This window comes from Convolutriloba macropyga, chromosome 4 (genome assembly GCF_964194025.1).
Source record: "Convolutriloba macropyga chromosome 4, txConMacr16.3, whole genome shotgun sequence".
NCBI lineage: Eukaryota > Metazoa > Xenacoelomorpha > Acoela > Convolutidae > Convolutriloba > Convolutriloba macropyga.
Window position 1 is genome coordinate 4,973,253 of NC_134471.1, and position 22,440 is coordinate 4,995,692.

General features: G+C 34.1%; 1 protein-coding gene across 1 annotated transcript in view; it reads right to left on the reverse strand.

The window, feature by feature from the left end:
• LOC142337957 (dynein axonemal heavy chain 5-like) overlaps positions 1-22,440 on the reverse strand; it is a 428,573-nt gene that overhangs the window by 5,733 nt on the left and 400,400 nt on the right. The window contains exons 53-63 of the mRNA XM_075387590.1: positions 19,461-19,630; positions 17,124-17,301; positions 16,202-16,336; positions 15,559-15,735; positions 14,177-14,321; positions 13,243-13,469; positions 8,379-8,651; positions 6,693-6,799; positions 5,580-5,738; positions 1,109-1,265; positions 419-571 (exon numbers count right to left, since the gene is read on the reverse strand). Coding sequence (XP_075243705.1) covers positions 419-571; positions 1,109-1,265; positions 5,580-5,738; positions 6,693-6,799; positions 8,379-8,651; positions 13,243-13,469; positions 14,177-14,321; positions 15,559-15,735; positions 16,202-16,336; positions 17,124-17,301; positions 19,461-19,630 — 1,881 coding nt within the window. The remainder of the gene's footprint in view (positions 1-418; positions 572-1,108; positions 1,266-5,579; positions 5,739-6,692; positions 6,800-8,378; positions 8,652-13,242; positions 13,470-14,176; positions 14,322-15,558; positions 15,736-16,201; positions 16,337-17,123; positions 17,302-19,460; positions 19,631-22,440) is intronic.

Sequence of the window (22,440 nt, forward strand, 5' to 3'; positions counted from 1 at the left end):
TGTGCCATTCACTCAAAAATTACTTTTCAAAGTCAAAAAATTATTCACTAAACGCAGCGCATGATCAAAAAACTTCTCTCGCTCAGAAAAACTTAGTTCACACGGCAATTTTTCTCACTTTCGCTTTTAGGTCAAAACAGCGTCTGAACGAATAGTACTTCCGGTAAAAAAAAAAAAAAACCTTAAGAAAACCAATACTCCTCTTCGAGTCGTAAAAACCTTAAGAAAACCAATACTCCTCTTCGAGTCGTAATAAAAACCAAGAGAAGGCCAATAATAGCCCCAGCTATCGCTGTGCGGCTATTAATAAAGAGATTTAATGGAATCAGTTAAATATTGAAAATTTCGAGTCTCTTTCCATTCGATAAATTGTCCATATAAACGAGTACAGTGCATTGTTTTCTGATGATGTTCACACCTCGTTCATGATGATGGTTCCCTCGATTGCGAGTTTGAGATCTGCGAGAGTGGACCTGACAGCTTTGATCACTCTGTTCATTCTGTCAACTTCCTGTCTCAAAAAGATGTTCATCGGTTGCTCTCGTCCCATCTTTATCAGTCGCTCTTTAACCTAAACAAAAACAGCAATCAGAGATTTTCATAGAGGAATGAACATAGACAGCCCTAGTGAGGTATAATGTTAAATAGGTTGAGACCGAAGTGAACTATTAATAACCTAACACTCTTAATAACGTACAGGTAAATTTACCTGAACCATGTGCATTTATTTCCACTTTATGAAAACAATTTTCCTGTACAAAAACATGAATTACAAAATTATTTCTCAAGATGCAATTTTTCTGTGCATTTTTGCTTCATATTTATCCAATAAAACATAAAAATATCCTTTTGCAGGTTATTTACCTGAAAGGTGTAAATGTATGCAATTTTGAGGAAAATTGTGCAGGTAACTTTTACCTGCACATGGCCTTGCCTGCACACTGTTCAGGTGAATTTACCTATGCATTATTTAGAGTGAAGATCTGTTTACATTAAAATCATTGCGACCCTGTTGTTCCTGAGTTTGTATGAAATGTATTTTTAGCGATTAACATGTCTAGTTATCGTCGGTTTTTGTCGGGAAAATTTACTAGCGTGATTTATTTACCTCATGTGGGTTGTATTCGGGGGGACACTTAGACATCAGATCTTGGGACATTCTGTACACCACAGTCTCTCTCGTCTCTCCTCCAGTGCCAGAACTGTCCTTGGGTTGCATGTCCAGAATCGTATCCAGAACTCTCTTTGCACTCTGACGCTGGAACCTAAAAACGGAGCAAGAAGTTTTTTTTCAGGAAAACTGAGGAATCAGATGAAAGTTTGGTTTAACCTCGAGAAAAATTATCAGCTCGAAGTTATAACATTTATAAGTTACACTATGGAATCAAAGAGCAGCATACACCTAAAGAGTTTTTAAAAACCGCAAAAAAAAATTCTTACGAAAATGTGAGTAAAAATTTAATTCTCTTGCAACTAGTCAGCACGCCTTCAGTTTTTTAAAAAAAATCTAGCCGACAGTTTGTACAGTTTTCAGACAAGTTTCTAACTATTTAAATTTTCGACATTTTTTTTTCAAAATTTTGCCAGAGAACTGTCTGCATTCGTAATAGTTGCTTTTGAATTGCCCATAAATTTCCGATTCACCGGGACTATCTGATTAACATTTCAGAACCTCTCAATCACTTTCTTTTAACAATTGCTCACAATCTTTGATAAACTAGAAATTTTAGCTTGTTCGAAGGTCTAGCAAAATTTTTTTGGCCATCTAATTAAATTGAAACTCAAAATACACGCGATGACTTGTTCAAACTCAAATTTTCTGATCTTTATTTGAAGAAATTGTGTTCAATTTCTCCAAAAAACGGACATGCTCACTTTGCTAGAAGGGAATGGCTTTATTAGTTTGCATGTACGATTTGCTAGATAATGACTTTAAATTGATTTACTCTTGTTTTTTTCTCATCAAAAATGAACTTTTGAATAGCAAAAACTTGACAACCAATAAAAGAACAAAAATTCTTAACCGTCTTCTCTCTGTATGCGGCAAAAAATGGAAATAAAATATTGTTTAAAATTTCAAAACCTTATGATTTTTTTTCACGGCTAAGCACAAATCAATCATTTTTTGGCACAAATGATAACAGAGCAAAATTGTGTTTTTCGTGGATTTTTGGTAGCATATTGTAACATAAACTGACTAGATGTCGGAATAATTGCTCCCGAACGACACGCGCAAAATTTCTATTAGCAACAAGAGTGAGAGCAAAAGAGATCACTCAAAAATGAAGAACGAAAGCGTGAAAAAGTCACTCGAGAAGTTACAGAATGTTCTAGAAGAAAAGCGCAAAATAGTCAAGCAAAAAATTTGCATAAAAAAGACCAATATGTTTGCGATAATTGCTATTAACTTCGTTAAAGATCAGTTAAACAAAAAATGACAACTGTCGGAAGAATTGCTCTTGAACGACAGGCGAGGCAATTTAATTCAGATCAATTTTTCTTGATGGGTGCAAAAAAATTTTCCCCAGCCGTGATTCCAACCACTGACCTCCCGATCCACAGCCACATACACTAACCACACTAACCACTGCGCTACAACTCACTTACCTCTTCTATTCTGCAACCGATTTTATAATAGCAACACGCTTTACTTCGGAGCAATCGAGATTACTCAAAAATGAAGAACGAAAGAGTCACTTGAGAAGTCAAAGAATGTTCTAGATGAAAACCGCAAAATTATCAAGCGAAAAATTTGCATAAAAAGACACACATGTTTACAATAATTGCTATGAACTTCGTTCTAGAGCAATTAATAACAAAGACAAGAATTATAACAAGCTCATGACAATGCAGCGCAATTGAACCTCCTACAAACTCAGAAAAAATCTGGTGAAGTTAAAAAACCCACTATGGTCGGTCGTATTGCTCTCTATCGACACCAGGGGATCAATTACGCCTTACTCTAGCCAGGGAGAGAGCAATGTAGATCACTCGTATCAACTAGGACCAAAATAATGTCTATTTAATTTGTTGAACTCTATATTAACTTGTTAAGATAATATTTGCAATAATTTCTTTCGGATAGTCTTGTCTCTAAATGCGGTATTATAGAATCTCATGAATCTTACATTTCCATGGAATGTCATTTCCGAGCCTCATAAGTCCAAATTTGAAAGCAAAAAAAAATGTTTTCATTCATTTCTGTTGTACCTAAATGAAATACGAATCAGATATTATTTTTGTAGACTGTTTTTTGTTTGTTCGTACAAATTTGAAATTGATTATTGCCTCATACCCCCACTTTGGTCAGGATGGGTTTTTTCTTACGGACTTTTGTAGAAGTACATGAACGCAACAAAAATTAGATCGAGCCGAAGTCTGGATTGTTTTTTATTTTGGTCTGCCTTGTTTTTCTCATAAACAGAAGTCGTGTGGATGGTATAACTTTCATACGTCATTTTGACCGAGCACCCCATATTGGGACACTGATATCAGAGGTTTATAGCTATCAATACAAATAAGTCCACAAAAACATTTCAACTAAATGTGAACATAGCTGGCAGATTGCCAGAAAATAGCCGCAATAGATTCGTAGATCGGCCGTCTAAAAAAATCAGTAATAAAGACAGACCAAAAAAATTCGTCGTTTCATTGAAGACTGAACTGTTATATTTTGATTAAAAATATGTATAAGTTATTGCTGCCTCTATTAGCTGATCTCAAATAACCTTCATTTAGAGTGACACACATCCATTTGACCTTATCTCTTTGAATTAAAGTAAATGAAAGTCAATTTCAAATTGAGGAAGTCATTTTTGAGAGTGAGGTAAGCCAAGTGTGACCGAAAATTCAATCCCGCGCATGAACCAAAAAAAACTCGCTCCACTAAGAGCGAAAAATGACGTCACACATGCAATTCAGTTGAAATTTCATGAACGAATGAACAAAAAGTGGCTGTGACGTCATATGGTCGTAACAAAAATCATGACGACGAAATAAAAAAACATAGCAGGACAAGTCCTGGCGTACAATTCAAAGAATTTTCATTAACTAAACAGAAAAACTAGACCTAGAATGGACTATGAGTGAATAGAGAAAACCATTTTAAAAAAATCAGATAAAAATAAGAAAAAAAAACAGAAAATCAATGTCAAAATGCCGCACGCGAGATTAGAAAATTTAATTCAAACAAAAAACTAGGCCTAGAATGTGCTGTGAATGGATTGGGAAAACCATCTAGAAAAAAATCCGATCCAGAAAATCGACAAAACAGTAAAAATCAGAGTGAAATTGCCGCATGTGAACAAAAAACCACTACCGAGAAACCGAATTTATGTTCAAACACCGTTTTCTCACTCTACTTTAAAATTAAAGCGAAAAAAATTCAAGCCGCAAAACCTCTTGCTTTTTCGCTCCATATCCTGTTTCGGCGTGATCAAAATCACTACTCCAACTAGACTTCCAAAATCATGAAAATGTGTGAACAGATCTTAAAAAAAACATAGCCGGAAGAATTCCGGATACGACTCGAAGGAAAAAATTGCCCATCCTTATGACTTAACAACTGAACAACTATTGTGAACCCTGAACCTCCAAAAATGCCATAAAAAATTAAGGAAGAATAGAACGGCATTAAAAAACAAATTGAACAAAAAAAAACTATAAAAACATAAGTTTTGTTTAAACTTGAGTTTTTTAGTACAAGGAAACATAAAGCCGAACAAAATTCCTTTGCAATTAGAGCAATGAACAGCTCGCAAAACAATGGGCAAGTCATAATAGGCTAAGAAACTTGTCTAAAGAAAAATGGTTTTAAAATTTCAATTTTTCTGTCAATTTTCCTAAGAAAAAAATGAGTTATACCAAGAAAACTTTAGTCAATTGGTATCTGAATATTTCTTAATTTCTTAAGTAAAAAGTTTCTATCCAAATCCCACTTAAAGCATTAAAACAAAAAAACAGGCAAAAAATCATTAAATTTCGTCTAAAAATCAGCAAAATTGATCAAAAATCTCCAAATTAGCATTAAACTCAAATGTACTAGTTGAAACCTTCAATTCCTACCAGAACAAGCCTAAAACTAATACAATATCATAATCAAACCTCGTAACCATCAAAAGTTGCAAAAAACTGCTTTTAAAAGCCGCACGTGAACAAAAAAAAATCGCCCGCTTAGAGAAAATTTTTTCACACATCAATTTCTCGCTCTCTCAAAAACAGCAGTATGAACAAAAACCACTCTTTTCGCTCCGCTCTTAACTTTTGTTCAGCCCCAAAATCACTCCAAATTTTTTCACGCGTTTCATTTCCCGCTTAAAAATTCACTCCAATAAAATTGATTAAGAAAAGGACTTCTCCAATACTCCTCTTCCAGTCGTAAAAAAGACAGCACCCCAATACAATTCTTTGAATTGTAAAGTCTTTGAATTGTAAAAAAACCAAGAGAAGGCAAATAATAGCCCCAGCTATCGCTGTGCGGCTATTAAAAATAAATTAGTTCTGTTGATCACATTTTTTCCTGAGAAAGAGGAAGTGGATAGACTCAAATTTGGGCTGTATTCTGTTAAAAAAAAACTCACGTTATGTCAGCATTTGGATGCAATCCGAACGCCTCTGGGGTGTCGGTGGCTGGAAGGGTTGAAATGAAGTCCAAATAGCTCTCAATTGACTTGAGGTTCTGAGGAATCGAGTATCCTCGGTGGAATGAAAACGTTGGTTGGAACATGTCTTCTTTGAACCTTAAATGACAATAACCTTTTTTACTGCTATCCCCGGATAGAAGGCAGAATTTGACTGTTTTTGAACGCTTCTTGCAAGTGGGACAGCAAGTTAGTTTTCTATCGTTTCCAGCATTCGTTTTTCTGCGTAAATGAATTTGTATTGTGATATAAAGTTTCGAAAATTTGAGCAATTTTTTGCAAATGATTCGTCAAAATTTATCCAAAAACACACCTCAAAAGGTTCTGCTTTTTACCACCCCACTTAATTTAACCCTGTATATCCTCACACCATATCATTCTAGCCCTCTGTCTATTCATCCCCCGATTATCTGTCGGCATTACAAGCATGTTTTCTCATAATTAAGCGGATAGTTTAAACCCATTTCCGGTTGTGATAGTTTCATATCTAGTCCCACGGTCCCGGAGGCATGGCTGAATGTTTGCAGTACTAATTTTAATAGTACCAATCATATAAAGTATTAAAATCGATGATAGGGTGTTCAACAAATAGGAATAAAAAAGCGCGCGACACCCTCAAATGATGTCAATGCGGTTTAGGGTGAAATCTTATTGTCCTTGTCCTTAGATTATTGTTCCTTATTCTTGATTTCTCAACCCGGATGCTTTGAACAATATTTTTGAAATGAGGCCCACCAAATGGTCATTTGAATGATTCCTATCGTGTGGTTACAAAGGTGTTTGCCCACTGTTTTAACCCAGTCATCACAGTACGCGGGCGCCATATTAGTTGAAAACAATGTTTTCATGCACAATTCTCTTATTGCTTAGGAGAATAAACAATATTCTGTGTAATAAACAATAAACTATTCTGTGGTCCGCAATTTTAAATGAGATAGTTTTTAATATCCGAGTTACGAGATCACTATATATAGTGATCTCGTAACTCGGAGATTAAAAACTATTTCATTTAAAATTGGGGACCACAGAATGGTAATTTGAAATAATTCTTACCACGTGGTTGCAAATGTCTTGAGGAGTCGTTTGTCGTAGTCGTCAGTGACTCGTCCTCCATATTGGATCTCTCCAATCATATATCGTACAGTAGCCCATTGCACACCCTGTGTTAATAATATTTTTTCACTCAATGAAATCATTTGCAATCGATTTATGAAAACTCGATTAGGTGAAGCTAATTTTCAAAGCCATTAGGCAAAAATAAGTGAAATTAACTTTTGCGGACATTAGGCAAAAACTAATTGAAAAACTCGAAAAAAGGTGATAATTCAAAAACCTCTCGACGCTATAAAGAATTCAATTTTCCCTAAAAATTGTCTGTAAAAGATAATGGCTTAATGGTTGTAAAACACAGTCAATTTTTTTCAACATTGAGCATTTGCAACAATTCAGTTTAGATTCATTAGCCAACTATGGCAACGTTTTTTTCGCAAACCCCCATATATAGCTCTAAAACATTCGAATAAAGCAATGAATACTTTTTTTTATCGAGTTCTCTAGTTTTCCCACCATAACTTTTGCAAAAGTCGTCAGCCATTGGGTTTAGAAATGAGGGAAAATTTGTAAAAATGAGGTTGAAATAAAACTTTTGCATGCCCCAGTCAACTTCGTTTCGCTTATCTCGTAAGAAGATGCATCCTCTCGCAAGATTCACCGCCAAAATCTTAAAAGATCGTGAAAGATAACCATTCTGTCTCTTGCAAGAATCTAGCAAAACGAAGATTCAACTTGCAAATATGCAAATAATTGGAACATGCCCAAACAAGATCAGCATGAGAGGATCACTTTGTTTCTCAATAGTTTTTTTTTAATTTTTGTAATAAGTTAGAACAAATACAGCGTCAATTTTGAATTTTCTGTGCAAATAAAAAATAACAATTTAAAAGAAATGGTACATGTTTATATAAACAGTGAAATGAAGCATAAGCAGAGAATTGTAACCAAATGATGGAAACAATTTAAATATATATTAATATAAATTTTGTGAAAGTTTCAAAAAAATTTTGATTGAAAAAGTGTTACAATGGAGATCCCACATGGTTAACGAAACAACCCCAAACTTTTGAAAAGCTCTCTATTTGTGGTTGCAGTGCTCTCAACAGAACAGTAACATATTGGCTGAAGTTATATTGTTCAATATTAAAACACATTTAACTGAAAAAATTCGGTTTCAAATTTTTCTTTAAAACAGACGCAACGATATCTTAGACAATTTCTGAGCAAAATGAAATATGATAAGCCTGTAACAACCAAGAACCATAACCATTCATCTTGCAAGATCTTAAAAGATAGCCATCGTTTTGCAACATCTTGCAAGGTAACCATTTTTTTAGCAAAATTTTTGCGAGATCTTGCAAGGACTAGGGTGCACCTTAATAAGTCATTTCTATGTAAAAACAATTGTTAGGGCCACTTGAGTACTTAATAGCGTCATGAGTATTTTGAAGCACCCTCTTTAAGTGTTTTAATTGCTTTTCGCCTAATTTCCACAAAAATTTGGATAAAAAGTGAATATAAGCTTCCCACCGCGCCGATGTGGAAAATGTGACGTTTTCCCCTAGGAAAAGTGTGATTTGTAAGTATAGGCAAGATTTCCGAGAAGAATTTAGGCCATTCTTCATTATTTCGAACGCGTTTCCATCAATTTAATAGAATAAACAATATCAAAAAATCCGCCTTCACCTTTTTAGGATCCATATCGTCCAAGTGATTCTGCACAAACTGAATAGTGGCTGTGAAATCCGCCGAGTTGAACTCATACGGAATATTCCACCCAATGGGTCCGAACTTCCGCCGCTCCTGCACTGCAGTGTGCAAGAATGCAACTCCATACAACATCGTTTTCCACTGGTACACATTGGTATAGTCCAGGGTGTCCTGGTTGAGGGCGACGAAGGTCCGTCTAAGGCCGGGTTTTATACCTTGCGGGGGTTCGTTTGTGAATTTGATGCACATCTAAGAATAACATGGCAGAAATATATACTACGGCTAGCTGCTCTTTCTATCGGTCAATGTTAATGTAATCTATTTTTCAGGCTTTAAGTTAAAAAAATTCAAATCTCGGTTAAACTTCTAAACTCTGTTGGCCTAGAAGAGGGCTATCAACAAAAAATTCTTGAAAAACAACATCGTTATTTGAAGAGAATCGTAATGTTCTCGTGTCCTGAAGGAAAAAGTGGGGCCTGAATTATACAAAACTTTTCACGCCAGACTTTTTCACATTTCAGGTACGAATAGACGTAATTTAAAATATACAACAGCTACATTGAAAATCTATTGAAATGTCGATATCGCAAGAAATGGTTGAAGGAAGATCCGTGGACATAAAAAGACTCAGCAGCTCTTCAAAGACAAAGATTTTTTTTCGAAATTTTTATTTTCAATTTTTCTAATTAAACTGAGAAAAAATTAAAGTTAAAATTGACTTAGCCGAATTCTCTCTTCTTGACTAGGACAATACTACAAAAAGAATCTACACTCATAAAAAATGTAACTGGTTGCTAAAGCATGACATATTGAATGTGCTATTGAGGGAAAAATGTATGCTGAACAATTCGACACAAATAACCCTAAAACCTTCAACATTGTGATATAAAAAATTCCAGTATTTCAAATATATTTTGCTAATTGGCGGCTCAGAAACATTTGAAACTTTTTTCGTTTGGCGGCTTGTCGACAATTCAGTGGAACTCTGAACTTTTTTCTTTTTCTGTCTCCGAGCTTCCTTATTTTTCCATTTTTTTTGTCGCTGCAAAATGTAAACACTGTACTGGTTGTTTGCATGATACTACAGAACTAACTGAAAATAAATCACAACGGTTTTTCTTCAAAAGATCTCCTTCAACGTAATAATGTTTCTCGCCTACCGTTACGTATCCTCTAAACAACAATTTGAAGTGTTATCAGGTTTTTTTATTAGGAAAAAGCGGCCCAATTTTATCAGCTTTCAATAAAACTTAACATAATTTACGAAAATTATTACTTCTGTGCCTTAGTTCTTTGAAGACAAACTGTCGATACTTCAAACAACACAGCCAGCCGATTGCCGGAAAATAGCCGCCGTTGACGCGCTTTGTGGGAATTGGGGATTGAAAAAGAAAAAGAAGAGATATAAATTGACAAAATTTTTTCCGAAGTTTCAAAAATTGTTCTAAACAGTGTGCAGTTTCAGTTAGATTTGAGCCTATACTTACTTCAGCTTCTAAACTGAAGGGTATTAAGCTTAATACTAATATCAGCTAGCAATCATTCTAATGAACTTTGATAACCTAATACACTATGACTTAATGACCTGGCTTTATTGGTTTATCCCGTTTCTTTTGAATTTGATTTCGCTCTTTTGACATTGACAGTATTCACTACATTGCGTAATTCAATGTGTGACAAAAATTAGAATCCATTCAGTTTAAACAGTGTGTGAAGTAATTCAGAAGTCAAACGTGAAAATCGTGACTTGACAAGTCCTGACACACAATTCAAAGAATTTTCATTGACTAAACAGAAAACTAGACCAAGAACGGACTATAAATGGATTGGGAAAACCATTTCGAAAAAAACCGATCCAAAAAATCGAAAACACTGTAAAAATGAAAATAAAATTGCCGAATGTGAACAAAAATTCACTAGCGAGAAAGCGAATTTTTGTTCAAACACCGTTTTCTCACTCTACTTTAAATTTAGAGCGAACAAGTTTCACGCCGCAAAACCACTCGCTTTTTTGCTTCACTTCCTGTTTCGGCGTGACCAAAATCACTACTCCGATTTGACTTCAAAAATCATGAAAAAGTGTGAACAGATCTTAAAAAAAAAGACAGCGCCCCAATACAATTCAAATTCTTTGAATTGTAAAAAACATAGCAGGACAATTCCTGACCTACAATTCAAAGAATTTTCATTGACTAAACAAAAATTAGACCTAAAATGGACTATGAGGGAATTGGGAAACCATTTCCAAACAAATCAGATAAAAAAATTTAAAAACTGAAAATCAATGTCAAAATGCCGCATGTGAACAAAACACCACTAGCGAGAAAGATAAATTCGGTTCAAACAAAAAACTAGACCTAGAATGAACAACAAATAGATTGGCAGAACCATTTAGAAACAAAATCCTACGCAAAAAAAATCGAAAAAAAAACAGTAAAAAATCAATCTGAAAATGCCGCATGTGAACAAAAACCACTAGCGAGAAAGCGAAGAAAAATTTCACGCCGCACAACCACTCGTTATTTTGCTCCACCTCCTGTTTCTGCGTGACCAAAATCACTACTCCAATTTGGCTTCAAATTTCAAAAAAATATGTAACAGATTTTAAAAAAAAGACAGCGCCCCAATACAATTCAAATTCTTTGAATTTAACAAAAAGAGAGCGCCTAAAAATAGCCGTTTGAGAGGCTGACGGCTGCTATTTATAGACTTAATATTTACACGTAAGATAAGATGTTTGTTATTGATGTTTGTTAAAAAGAGAGAGCGGAACACAGAATTATAAAGAAAATTCGCCAAAATGTTTCTTACCGTTTACAAAATAAAATTGCGTCAGTCATTCTCAAAGCAAAAGGACTGATAATTACAAACAGCTGGTGAACTTGCTCGTTTAGCAGGGCATGTCTATTAGGTAACTGAGATGGCTTATCTATATTAAACATATTTTAAGTTTCCAAGATTTTTAAAGTCTCTGGCGTATGACACATTGAAGGGTTATGTTCGGGAACCTGTTTACCGGTCCTGCTTAAGTCAAGTTTGACATCTTCGTGGCTAATAATGACTTTCAACACTACAAAATGCTAAATTGGTGCATCTTTAAAGTGTAGTCAAAGTAAATTTACCGCGAAAGATACTTCATCATAGTTTACTTGAGTATAATAAAAAGCCCACGAAAATTATCGTTCTTTGTTCAACCAACGTTTGCAGACCAATAAACTTGGCATAGGAAGAAACGAGTGGTATCGTTAGAAAGCCCACCGAGCATAGAATATTTATGTATAAAAAATTTTCTCTTCCGATGAGGTTTGTTATGATTCGGCTTACTTCCGTTGGTTTTGTTCTCATTTTGCCCAATTTCTGCTAAGATTTTGATCAGCATTTTGCTGAATACGTTAAAACTGCTCATGATAGTGTTAATGGTTTTATCTTTTAAGACAGAGGAGAGTCAATCAACTGATTGATCCGACTTCGATTGCCTAAAACTCTGTCTGAATTTTTCAAAATTAAGCATTTTCTGTGAGAACGTTAGCAAAAATGTCTATGATCCCATCTTATCCAAATATTTTGAATTTGCAGACCTAAGAACCACTGACATTTTTTGTAAACGTTTCTCGCTTCCTAAAAGAATAAATTAACTGGGTATTAATGCAAATTACATAGTTTATTATCGATAACTTTCTATCTTGAACTGACTCTAATCAATTCAAGAATTTAATTATATTTCCATATCTAACATTTTGACATCTTTGGAACCATTTATCTTCCTAAAAAACTTAATTTTTAATTGATTTGTGCCAGTTTTGTAATTCTCTTTGTTGTCCTGTCATCGAGTCGCGTTTTTTACATGGAAACCTAAATAATTTGAAACCTAAGTCCATTGAAACCTAAGTAAAATTTGGATTGTTTTATTTAGTATTTAGCAAATTGAACAACTTTGACATCATTTATATTCAAAAATACATGTGATTGTTGTGAATCGCCCATTTGTTGATTTTTTTGTTTTCTTGTTATTCTCAGCCAAAAATATCTAATCAGTTTGTTCTCATCAAGAGACCATAATTGTCCCTTTTACTGCTTAAAAATTGTTGTAAACGTTCATGGAACACTAAATAATACAAGATACCTAATTTTTTCAAAAAAATAAAAACCTCTTTTTTTAATCTTTCTCCTGATGCCTCTGTTGATGTTGATCAATACGCTTTTTGGTTTGTCCAATTTTTTAGATTGCGTTCCAAGATTTCTCCTGTTGTGTCTTTGTAATTCATTGTCGTCCTTGATTTCTATTGCGATCATCTGATAACGCGCCAAGAAGACGAAGAATGACTTGTTTGTTTGCTTCTACTGATCAGGAGCTGTGTTTTTCTACTGATTTTGTTTTCGCTGGTAAACTAAAGTATTTCCTTGATAAAATGGTTTTCTTAAAGAAAAATTTCATTAGAGCTGATTTCATTTTTTGAAACAAATGTTTTGATCATTTCAATCTTTGTCCATTTTAGTGAAAAAAATAACTTCACTGTTGTTATCATCACCCTATACATGTCTCTCATTCTTTTAGAATCCATCAAGTTTTTAATTACAACCCAGGCATGACTTACTCTTTAAAAAGTTGAAAGTTTCCTATCTCTGCTTTGTTTGGTACACAGTTAAGCCAAAAATTAGGATGAGCGGGGTAGGAACATTATGCGGAAACGCACATTACCGAGCCTCTTTGTCTATAATAACCTCTCCTAAGATTACCAGTAATGCTCATCAATATGGTTTTGAAGGTGAGTCAGAATGACCTCAGATAGTTGTTCACAAACTTTTCTCTGCAAACTAGTGAACATTTAATTATTCACACCTGCAACAGAGTAATTGGGAATTTATCATGGGGTTCAGTTGTCAGCCACAGTCTGAAGTCAGGGTGCACTGTCTCCTGTTCACCCACAATGAGGATGACCTCTTCCATGAAATTGAGGGACAAGTGGGTGTTCTGCAGAAGAACCCACCCCCCGTTCGCCGTGAACTGGGTGAACAGTTTTCTAGCGTGCACTTCTTGTCCTTGCCCCATTGATATGGCTTTGCATTCTGAAATCAATCACAGAGAAATGGTTTTACTTCAATTTCCTATTCTTAAGTTGATATTTGACTTAACAGCGGGTTATGTTTCTGTTGTTGCTTGGCTAATACAGTAATGCATCTAACTTACTTAAAACCATTTATTTGTTCATAATTATGAAAACATAAACCGAATAACGTTCGGCGAATTGCTCCCGAACGACAACAATTTAATTTAGAGAGTGGAGTTTCTTAGAAGTTTTATGACAGCAAAAACCACAAAACCGGGTGTTCAAACGCGCAACCTGACATCTTAACCACTATAGGCTATAGCGACGTTGGAACTTGAACGCTAAAAATTGCCTTTATTTTAGCAACAAACTTTCTTCGGAACGAAAGCAATTGCGATCAAGCAAAAAATTTAGAAGTCATATGCAAAAAGTCTCTTAAGAGAGAAGAATGTTCTAGAACAAAAGCGCAAAAAAGGGCAAGCAAAAATGGGGTCTTTCACATTATAGCGCCCTCACGAATCTATATATATTTATTATATATATATATATATATATATATATATATATATAATATATATATATATATATATATATATCCCATTATGGTAGAATTACCATGCTTGGGGGGCTAATATGGGAAAGACCCAAATTCTGCATAAAAGAGACGCAAACGTTTTACAATAATTGTTTCAAACTTCGTTCGAGAGCAATAAATTAGTGCAGTACCTTTTCCCCTCCTTTTAGCGAGTAGCATGATGTCATTGGTGGGGTCACTGCCCATGGAAAGGAAACAGACCATGGGACTCCTGGGGTTGGACTCGTCCAGAAGTTTGTCCAAGTCCAGAACCACACCATCCACGTATTTCTCACCCTACGCACAAACAAATACAAATACAATGAGAAATAGCGACAATTCAATTGGTTGATGATTCATAAACTGCAATCAATTGTGTACTCAGTTTATAAATCAAAAAGAACCGCAATTAGGATACAATAGCTTTTCACAAATATGAGGTCCTCAAAACTTTTCAAAAGAAAATGTAACGCACGAATCTAGTTCCTTTCTGCTTTATTTAATCAATAGAAAATTTGCAGATTGACGATTAAAAACGCACAGGGGGGTGTAAGGTGGGTTTTCGATTACATGAACGAACACCATAATAAAGATGAACGCGCTTCCTAGTCAACGTCTGCCTAATGTCTGACCATTAACAAGCTAAATTCTTATCATTAACGCGCTAAATTTTGATCATTAACAAGATAAATTTAGATAAATAACGAGCTATATTCCAGTTTGTGATTATTGTACGCTTTTTAAATGTCAAAAATTCTCAATTGCGTACAGAAAACAATCGTACAGAATACAATGATTGTTTCAAAATTTTGACCTGACAATCTAATCATAACATAATTTGCACTGGTCAAAAGACAGACAGTTAAAAAAGAGTTGTTACCATTATTAAAACGTATACCGTTATGAAATTCAAAAAAAATCTATGAGGAAACTCAAAAACATAGGCGGCATATTGCCGGAATAGCTGCGAAAAAAGAGACTAGCGTGCCGTATAAGAGAGAAAAAAACAGATACAGATATAAAATGAAAAAAAATTGACGCCGCTCAAAAAGCTATGTTAAAAACAATCAGCGATAAATTAAAAAAGCTTGTTAACTTTCATTCCAGAAGCTTTTTATTAGGGTTATTTACTGCACATAAAAGTTCCTTTGACCTTAAACTAATTCAAATTAAACTCACAGTTTTAAAGTGCAAAAGTCAGTTTATTGAACGAGGTAAGTCACTTATGATCAAAATCTGATCACGCAAATGATCTTAAAATCTTTGCTAAAAGAGAATGAGAAATGACGTCACGCGTTGAAACGCTGTTAGAGAGAGGAAGAAGTCATTCAGAAAATTCAACTTTTTCAGCGTTGCTGTGTGAACAAATGTAAATCGAAAAAAGAGCGTCAGACGACAAAACAAAAAACATAGCAGGACAAGTCTGAAATAGCTGCTTCTGCGGATTATTATCATTTAAATCAATAGTTCAAATGTGCCACTTTTCCTTTGACCAACAACAACAAAAACAACAACAACAGCAACAACAAGTTACCTGGGAATCCCCAATGTACTTCCATGCTTGCGAGATGGTACGATCGGGTGCAAAACTTCTGATCAAAAGGAGTCGGTGGAAAGTGTCCAGTGTCTTGTCCAGACCATCCGGTATCACCTCTTCCTCTGGCGCCTCCTTCTCTAGCCAGCGCTTCCACTCTTTCTCATTCTTAGTGATCTAATGAGAGGATAAATAAAAACGGCAGAATAAAAGTGGATAAAATAAAACAACAAATAAACAAGCTACAATATGTAAGATATATTGAGACAAATAACAAAAATAACACAGTGGGACATAAAACTATGAAAAAAAAGGCAAAAATGGCAAAAACAGGGGAAATAGGTTGATGTTAGACTGCTGTGGTGAAAAAAGACACTTGTCTTCGTTTCTTGCCAAAAAGTCCAGACATTTGTGCTCTTTTTAATGGGCCTTAAAAATGGAAAACTTGTCTGAAATCGACTGACGCAAAATGTGCTCATAAATTATTATAAAATTAAAAGAAACTTGATTGTATATATACTTTCTTCTGACAGATATAATAAGATACAAAAATAAGATGACATAAAATTGAAAAATGATAAGATAATGGAAAGCAAGTATAATGGAAAGCATTGTTCACACCATTTACTTTGTTATAACGTACCATGAGGGTGAGGTCTTTGAAGTGTTGTAGTTGAGACAGTTCTATCAAGTTGAGCCATACTGCATCTTCGATCCATTTTCCAGGTTTTTTCTCCTCACTCTCCAAATCCCTACTTGCACCTCCCTTCACGAACACCTGGAAATAGTGATCAATAAGATTAACGGCTTAAAAATAGGACAGCAGCAGAATCACAGGAGAAGTCATTAATGTGAGCATTGAAGACATGGTTAAGCCGAAAGAAGTTAGGTACATCAAGTAAGAACTGAATTTGCGATAAAAATGCTACAAATTGGATGGTAATTGATAAATAAAGTTATTGAAATACTACCATTTAATATTTTTTAAAAAAGTCTTTGAAATACTAACAATTGAGAGGTTATTATTATTTTGGAGTCAAATTTCAAACTATCTACATGAGAAGTTGCTTTTTTGACAAAGCAGCCATTTCACGGAATGAACTTATTACGTCAAATAATAATTTTCCCGGGAAAAATTTCCCAAGAGTTTAAGTAATTTTTTTTTCATATTAGAGAAAAAAATTGTAACACCTCACTAGATAAATCATGGAAAGCCCGTATTGAGAAAAAGCGACGAAACCGACACAAGAAGCGTCGTTTTCTGTCGCTGTTTGTACGTTTCATGGTTTCTTTTTTTTGTAAAAAAAAATATCGGTTATTGTCGCCTTTGTCAGTAGATTATGTAAGAAGTGTCGAATATGTTAATTTCTAAAGTTTATTGCGAACAAAAATCTCAGCTCGGCAGACCATGCCGAGAACTTGACTCTTTGGAAAAATATCAATATCTGCTTAACTCTTTATTTACAATCATACCGACAGTTTAACCCGGTATCAAATATTTGACAATAGAATTAAATATTGAGAAATAGTAAAATTCAATTCTCAAGCGCCCAATTTTTACTAGCCTGCATTTCCTCTGGTTTGACTTTTCCCAGTTGAATGTCAATTCTGAGTGTGAGCAGAAGTGTGAACAACAGTTTGTCTGTCTCGTACAGTCCCCGTGCCTTGTAAGCCCAAATGTTGTATGTCATGTACTCTATGATATTGACCAGACGCTTGTGCGGGTTCGGGTTCTTGTCCGCCCTGAAAATTTGAACAGCTCTTTTTTCACGTAAAAACCTTAAAACCAATTTTTTGAGATATGAGAAAAAGGCTACCCCGGCCTAAAAAGGCTGAAGTTTTTTTGTTCTCACATTTTGTCCCCTCAGGGTAATTCAATTATAACAATTTAAATGGAATCATTGAAAATCTATTCATCTTTATAGCATTTTTAGTCGTTGATTTGTGAATTTCAAACTTTTTTGACCATTATCGGAGATAAAAAATTTTGTTTAAAGGCAACAATTTTTTAGCTTGTCCCTTTTTAAGCGCCCCTTGGTCTTTAAAACAGTAAATTTTGGGTAATCGACAGGTTTTTGGTTGATCGTTTTTTTTATATTCAAAAAATAATTATCGGATAAAAAGCGTGAACGTATTTTTTTCAGTTTTTATCAAACTCATGCGCAAATTTCCATCAGAGATAGACTTTTAAAGTGCCAACTTCAAACTTTTAAAGTTATTTATACACTTAATAGTTTCAGAAAAATGCTTTAAAAGCGATGCATATTATTCTGTAGGGAAAAGTATATTGCCCGTTTTTTGCCAATTTTTTCTAATCAAATATTGAAACGAAAAAAAGTTCTACGATATTAATTTTAAGAAGCAAACAAAATTGTACACAAGAATACATTAAAAAATGTTCTTATGCAATTTTGATGATTTTTGTTTTAAACTACCAACCATTAAATTTTTCAAAGCAAGCCAGGATTTGCTTTCAAGTTTCATTCATGTACAGTTTTTGCCAATAATCAGAAATTAAGCCAGAATTAGATCCTTTTTTCAAAGACCTCGAAAATACAGTGGAAGGAAAGTACACTAAGCTAACTTTTCATCTGACTATGGGCCAAGTGTGCATGTAGCACGCTTCAGGTTGATTGCACTATAAAATGAATAGCTCATGCTTTTCTCAATATTTAAGAGTCAGAGAAACACAAAAATTGACTTAATAAAATATATCAAACTGAAAACAAAACAAAAATTTATAATCGAAGAAGATAATTATTTTAGACTTTCGTTTGTCTCATCCACGAAAAAATGAAATTCGTTCTGTCAAATCGATTATAGTTCTCAAAAATTAGCCCGATTCAATCTTTTTAACAAACTTTTCAGTTTGAAATTAAAGAATGCAAACAAAAATTGAAGAAAGTGAACCGACCAACGTCAAATGAATTGCTTTCAAACGACAAGGGGAGAATTTAATTTAGGGGGTGTAGCTTAGAAACTTTCTCATAAAAATTCCGACCTCATATGGTTTGAACAGTCGACTCTCAATCGTTTTTATTTTTGTAACAAAGTTTCTTTCAGAATGAGAGCAATTGAGATCAAACAAAAAGTTAGGAACTCAAGCGTAAAAAAGGAAACTTGAAAGCGAAGAATGTTCTAGCGCAAAACAAATACGGTCTGGCCAAACTTTTGCATAAAAAGACGCGACCCACTCGTCTACATCAATTGATTCAAACTTCATTCGAGAGCAATTAAAAATTATTAATATCAGGAAATATGTTTTAAAATATGCGGCTTTCTCAGAGTGATTAAAATATTTTTGACCCATTTTTGCAGACAATAAACAAAGACAGCAAAATTATCAATTTGTTTTCCACTTCTATGCTTCTGCTCTTTCTGTCCGATCTTTATGCTCTCGTTAAATGAAAAACCTTTCTGGTGCTGAATTTTTTCAAACAAACTGGAGCTTTCAGTTAGCTGATGTTTTAGAGTTCATTTTTAAGAATTGAATTTTAGCACATATCGAAAAAATTATTCTTTTTTGATATCATTTTTACTCTGGTTTGTGGTTGAAAAATTGTGGGGGAAAAATCGTAGTAGAAATCTTTAGGTTATTTCAAGGTTCTAAGATATTTTGAATTAAGTCTTCTATGACAAATTTTTCGTTTTTACCTTGCCATTTAAGCAAATTTGTTTCAAAGTTCACAAAAAATTGGACACCAGCTTGCTCCTGTTTATAGAAAGAATACCTATCTGATCTATCGCTCCATTAATTGATCAAACTTGGAACAAACAATGAAGTACTGATAGTGATTGCTTTTGATGTTTACTCGGAGATTGAGAGAGCTTGTTGGATTATGCCTACAGCTAGCTGATGATATCAAAATTTACCCGTAAAACCCGCTAGTTGAATCACTAACTTATGTATGCACTGCTCGAATCTCTCCTGGAACTGTTTGAGAGAGGTCTGGTACATGCCATTCACATTGCTCATTTCCACAATCAGAAAGTAGATTATACTCCCTCTGGAGGCTATTGGTCTGAACTCTTCTCTCGCAGCATTGATCTTCACTGAGGTCTCGGCCGCCACCTGAAACAGATCAGAAGTTTAGAAGCTCTTTTTCCTGAAGGTCGACTTCGATTCAAGCCAAGTTGACTTTCCCGTTCATGAACAACTCACTTCCTGTTTTTCAAACTTTTTTAAGAAAACTCAAATCAATCAAAATTCAGTACCATGGTTCTTCAGTTCTCTTTATTTTCCCAATTTCCCTAAAATACGATTAATAAAAAATACACAGCAGATTGCCGTAAATAGCCGTCATTGATTTCCATAACGCCGATTGGGATTGACAGAACAGACAAAATAGTAATTTTTAAAGTGGAACTATTTTTTATTCCATTTCTTAGCTATATATACTTCTGTTTCACAATGACAGGATAAACGGGCTAGTATCAATACCAACAAAAAACATTAGAGATGATCACTAAGATGTTCACCTTAGATTGCACTGCAGAGTAACTGCGGTTTAAAAGCAATTTGAGCAGAATTAAAGAATAAAAAAATGCCCGGCAGACTGCCGCAAAATATTCGCCGTTGATTCCCATAACCAAGATTGGGATTGAAAGAAGAGAAAAAACTAGTGACAAAATGATTTTCGTACAAAAAATATTAAAGTGCGAACTATTTTGATGTAATTTTGGAGCTGAACATACTCCTGTTTTGTAGTGAGACAACAAAGGGGCTAATATCAATAACAATAAGCATTAGAGATGGTAACTAAGAACAAAGCTCGAGTAACGGGCATCTAAAATCAGGCTTTATGGGTTTATCCCGTTTCTATTCCTGATTTTGTTCTTTAATACTGACTCTGTTCATTTTGAATTGCTTTGCTGAGTGACTGCCGTTTAAAAGAACTTTGAACAGATTGAGAGAAGAAGGAAACTAGCCTAGAGAAGTCAAAAAGATTTCACGAAAAATATTGAACAAGTTGTGAAATAAGGTGAAGCGGAAAATTGTTATTCGACGAAGTAAAAAACAAAGCAGGACAAATCCTGACGTACAATTCAAAGAATTTTCCTTGACTAAACATAAAATTAGACTTGGAACGAATTATAGGTGAATTGGGAGAACCACATCTAAAAAAATTAGGTCCAAAAAAAATTAAAAAAAAAAAAACAAAAAATCAATTTCAAAATGCCGCGTGTGACCAAAAAACCATTAGCAAGAAATCGAAATTTGGTTCAAGACAAAAACTAGGCTTATAATGAACTATGACTGCATTGAAAAAACGACTTAGAAAAAATCCGGTCCAAAAAATCGAAAAAACAGTAAAAATCAGAGTGAAATTGCCGCATGTGAACAAAAAATCAATAGCAAGAAAGCAAATTTTTGTTCAAACACCGTTTTCTCACTCCACTTTAAATTTAGAGCAAAAAAATTCATGCCGCAAAACCACTCGCTTTCTCGCTCCACTTCCTGCTTAGGCGTGACAAAAATCACTACTCCAATTTCAATTCAAAAATCATGAAAATGTGTGAACATATCTTTAAAAAAAGACAGCGCCCCAACACAATTCAAATTCTTTGAAATGGAAAAAAAATTAGGAGCCTTACAATAGCCGGCGGAGAAGCTGCGGCAGCTATTAATAACTAGAAAGGTCAAAAGTTTTCATGTAAAATGTTGAACAAGCTGTGAACAAAGGTAAAATTTAATAAAATTTTTATTGGACGAAGTATAAAAAACATAGACGGAAAAAATTCGGAAAGGACTTGAAGTAGGAAACTGACCATCCTCACAGACATAATGCCCTGCTACATAATTGTAGGGAAAGTTTTGAACTATAAACACGAAATTCAGCAAGAGAAAAGTAACTGACTAAAACTGATAAACCATCTGATATAATTTATTTTTTTTGAGAGAGCAAAGAACCTAGGTATTGGCCAAAGACCTTTTAAAGCAGGCAGTTTAGAACCAAGTGATATCAATTGTCAAACACTCTAACTTGTTCACAGAAAAAAAACCGCGAAGAAGAAGAGATAACAAAGGACAAATCCGAAAAAATATTCCACATAAAATTCACTCACAAAAGTCTAGAAATTGGTAAAATACAATTTCCCAACCACTATTAGGCAAGCAATTTCAATTAATTCATTTTTTATATCAGTCTACTATCCAAAACTTGGCGGAGAATTTAAAAATCAAAATTATAAATTGCCTAAAAGAATAGATACCTAATAGATACCTAAAAGAAAAACAGAAAATTGTAGATTTTTTGTTGACGAATAATGCTCTGTCTGGCTTTCAATTGCATTCGCAACTAATATTTGGCCAAAAGATTTATTTACTTCTCGGCTAGATCAACAACAAAACGCAGATTCGGTAGAGAAATATTAAACCACAATTTAAAAAATGCAAAGAACAAAAACCTGAAAAGCTGAAACTTGATGTGTCACTTTATTGTAGCAACTCCAAAAAAAATCAATTTAAGTTTAATAAACAGAAGCTACGGCGGGAGGTTTAAAATCAGAAAAAATAAGTAAAAAGAGATAAATGCAAAAAACCAAAATCGGAAAAATGTTCTCAATTTTCGTTAACACAAGCTACTCTTAACTACTCATAACTAATACTTAAATTGAATTAAATCAACTTGAAAGACAGCCAAAAGTGTTTAAACAACTAACTCGAAAACCACAAACTCTCAAATGCTATAAAAAATGAAGAAGAAAACAAAATCTGAAATGAAGAAAAAAATCAACAAGGCAAAATAGGAAAAACAGCAAAAACTTGAATCTGGAAGTGTAATATTTGCTTCTAATAGTCAGAATTGTTTCCAAATGCCCAACTACTTGTTAACTTAATTGAAAGACACACTTTTTATTTGAAATGAGGGAGTTAAAACT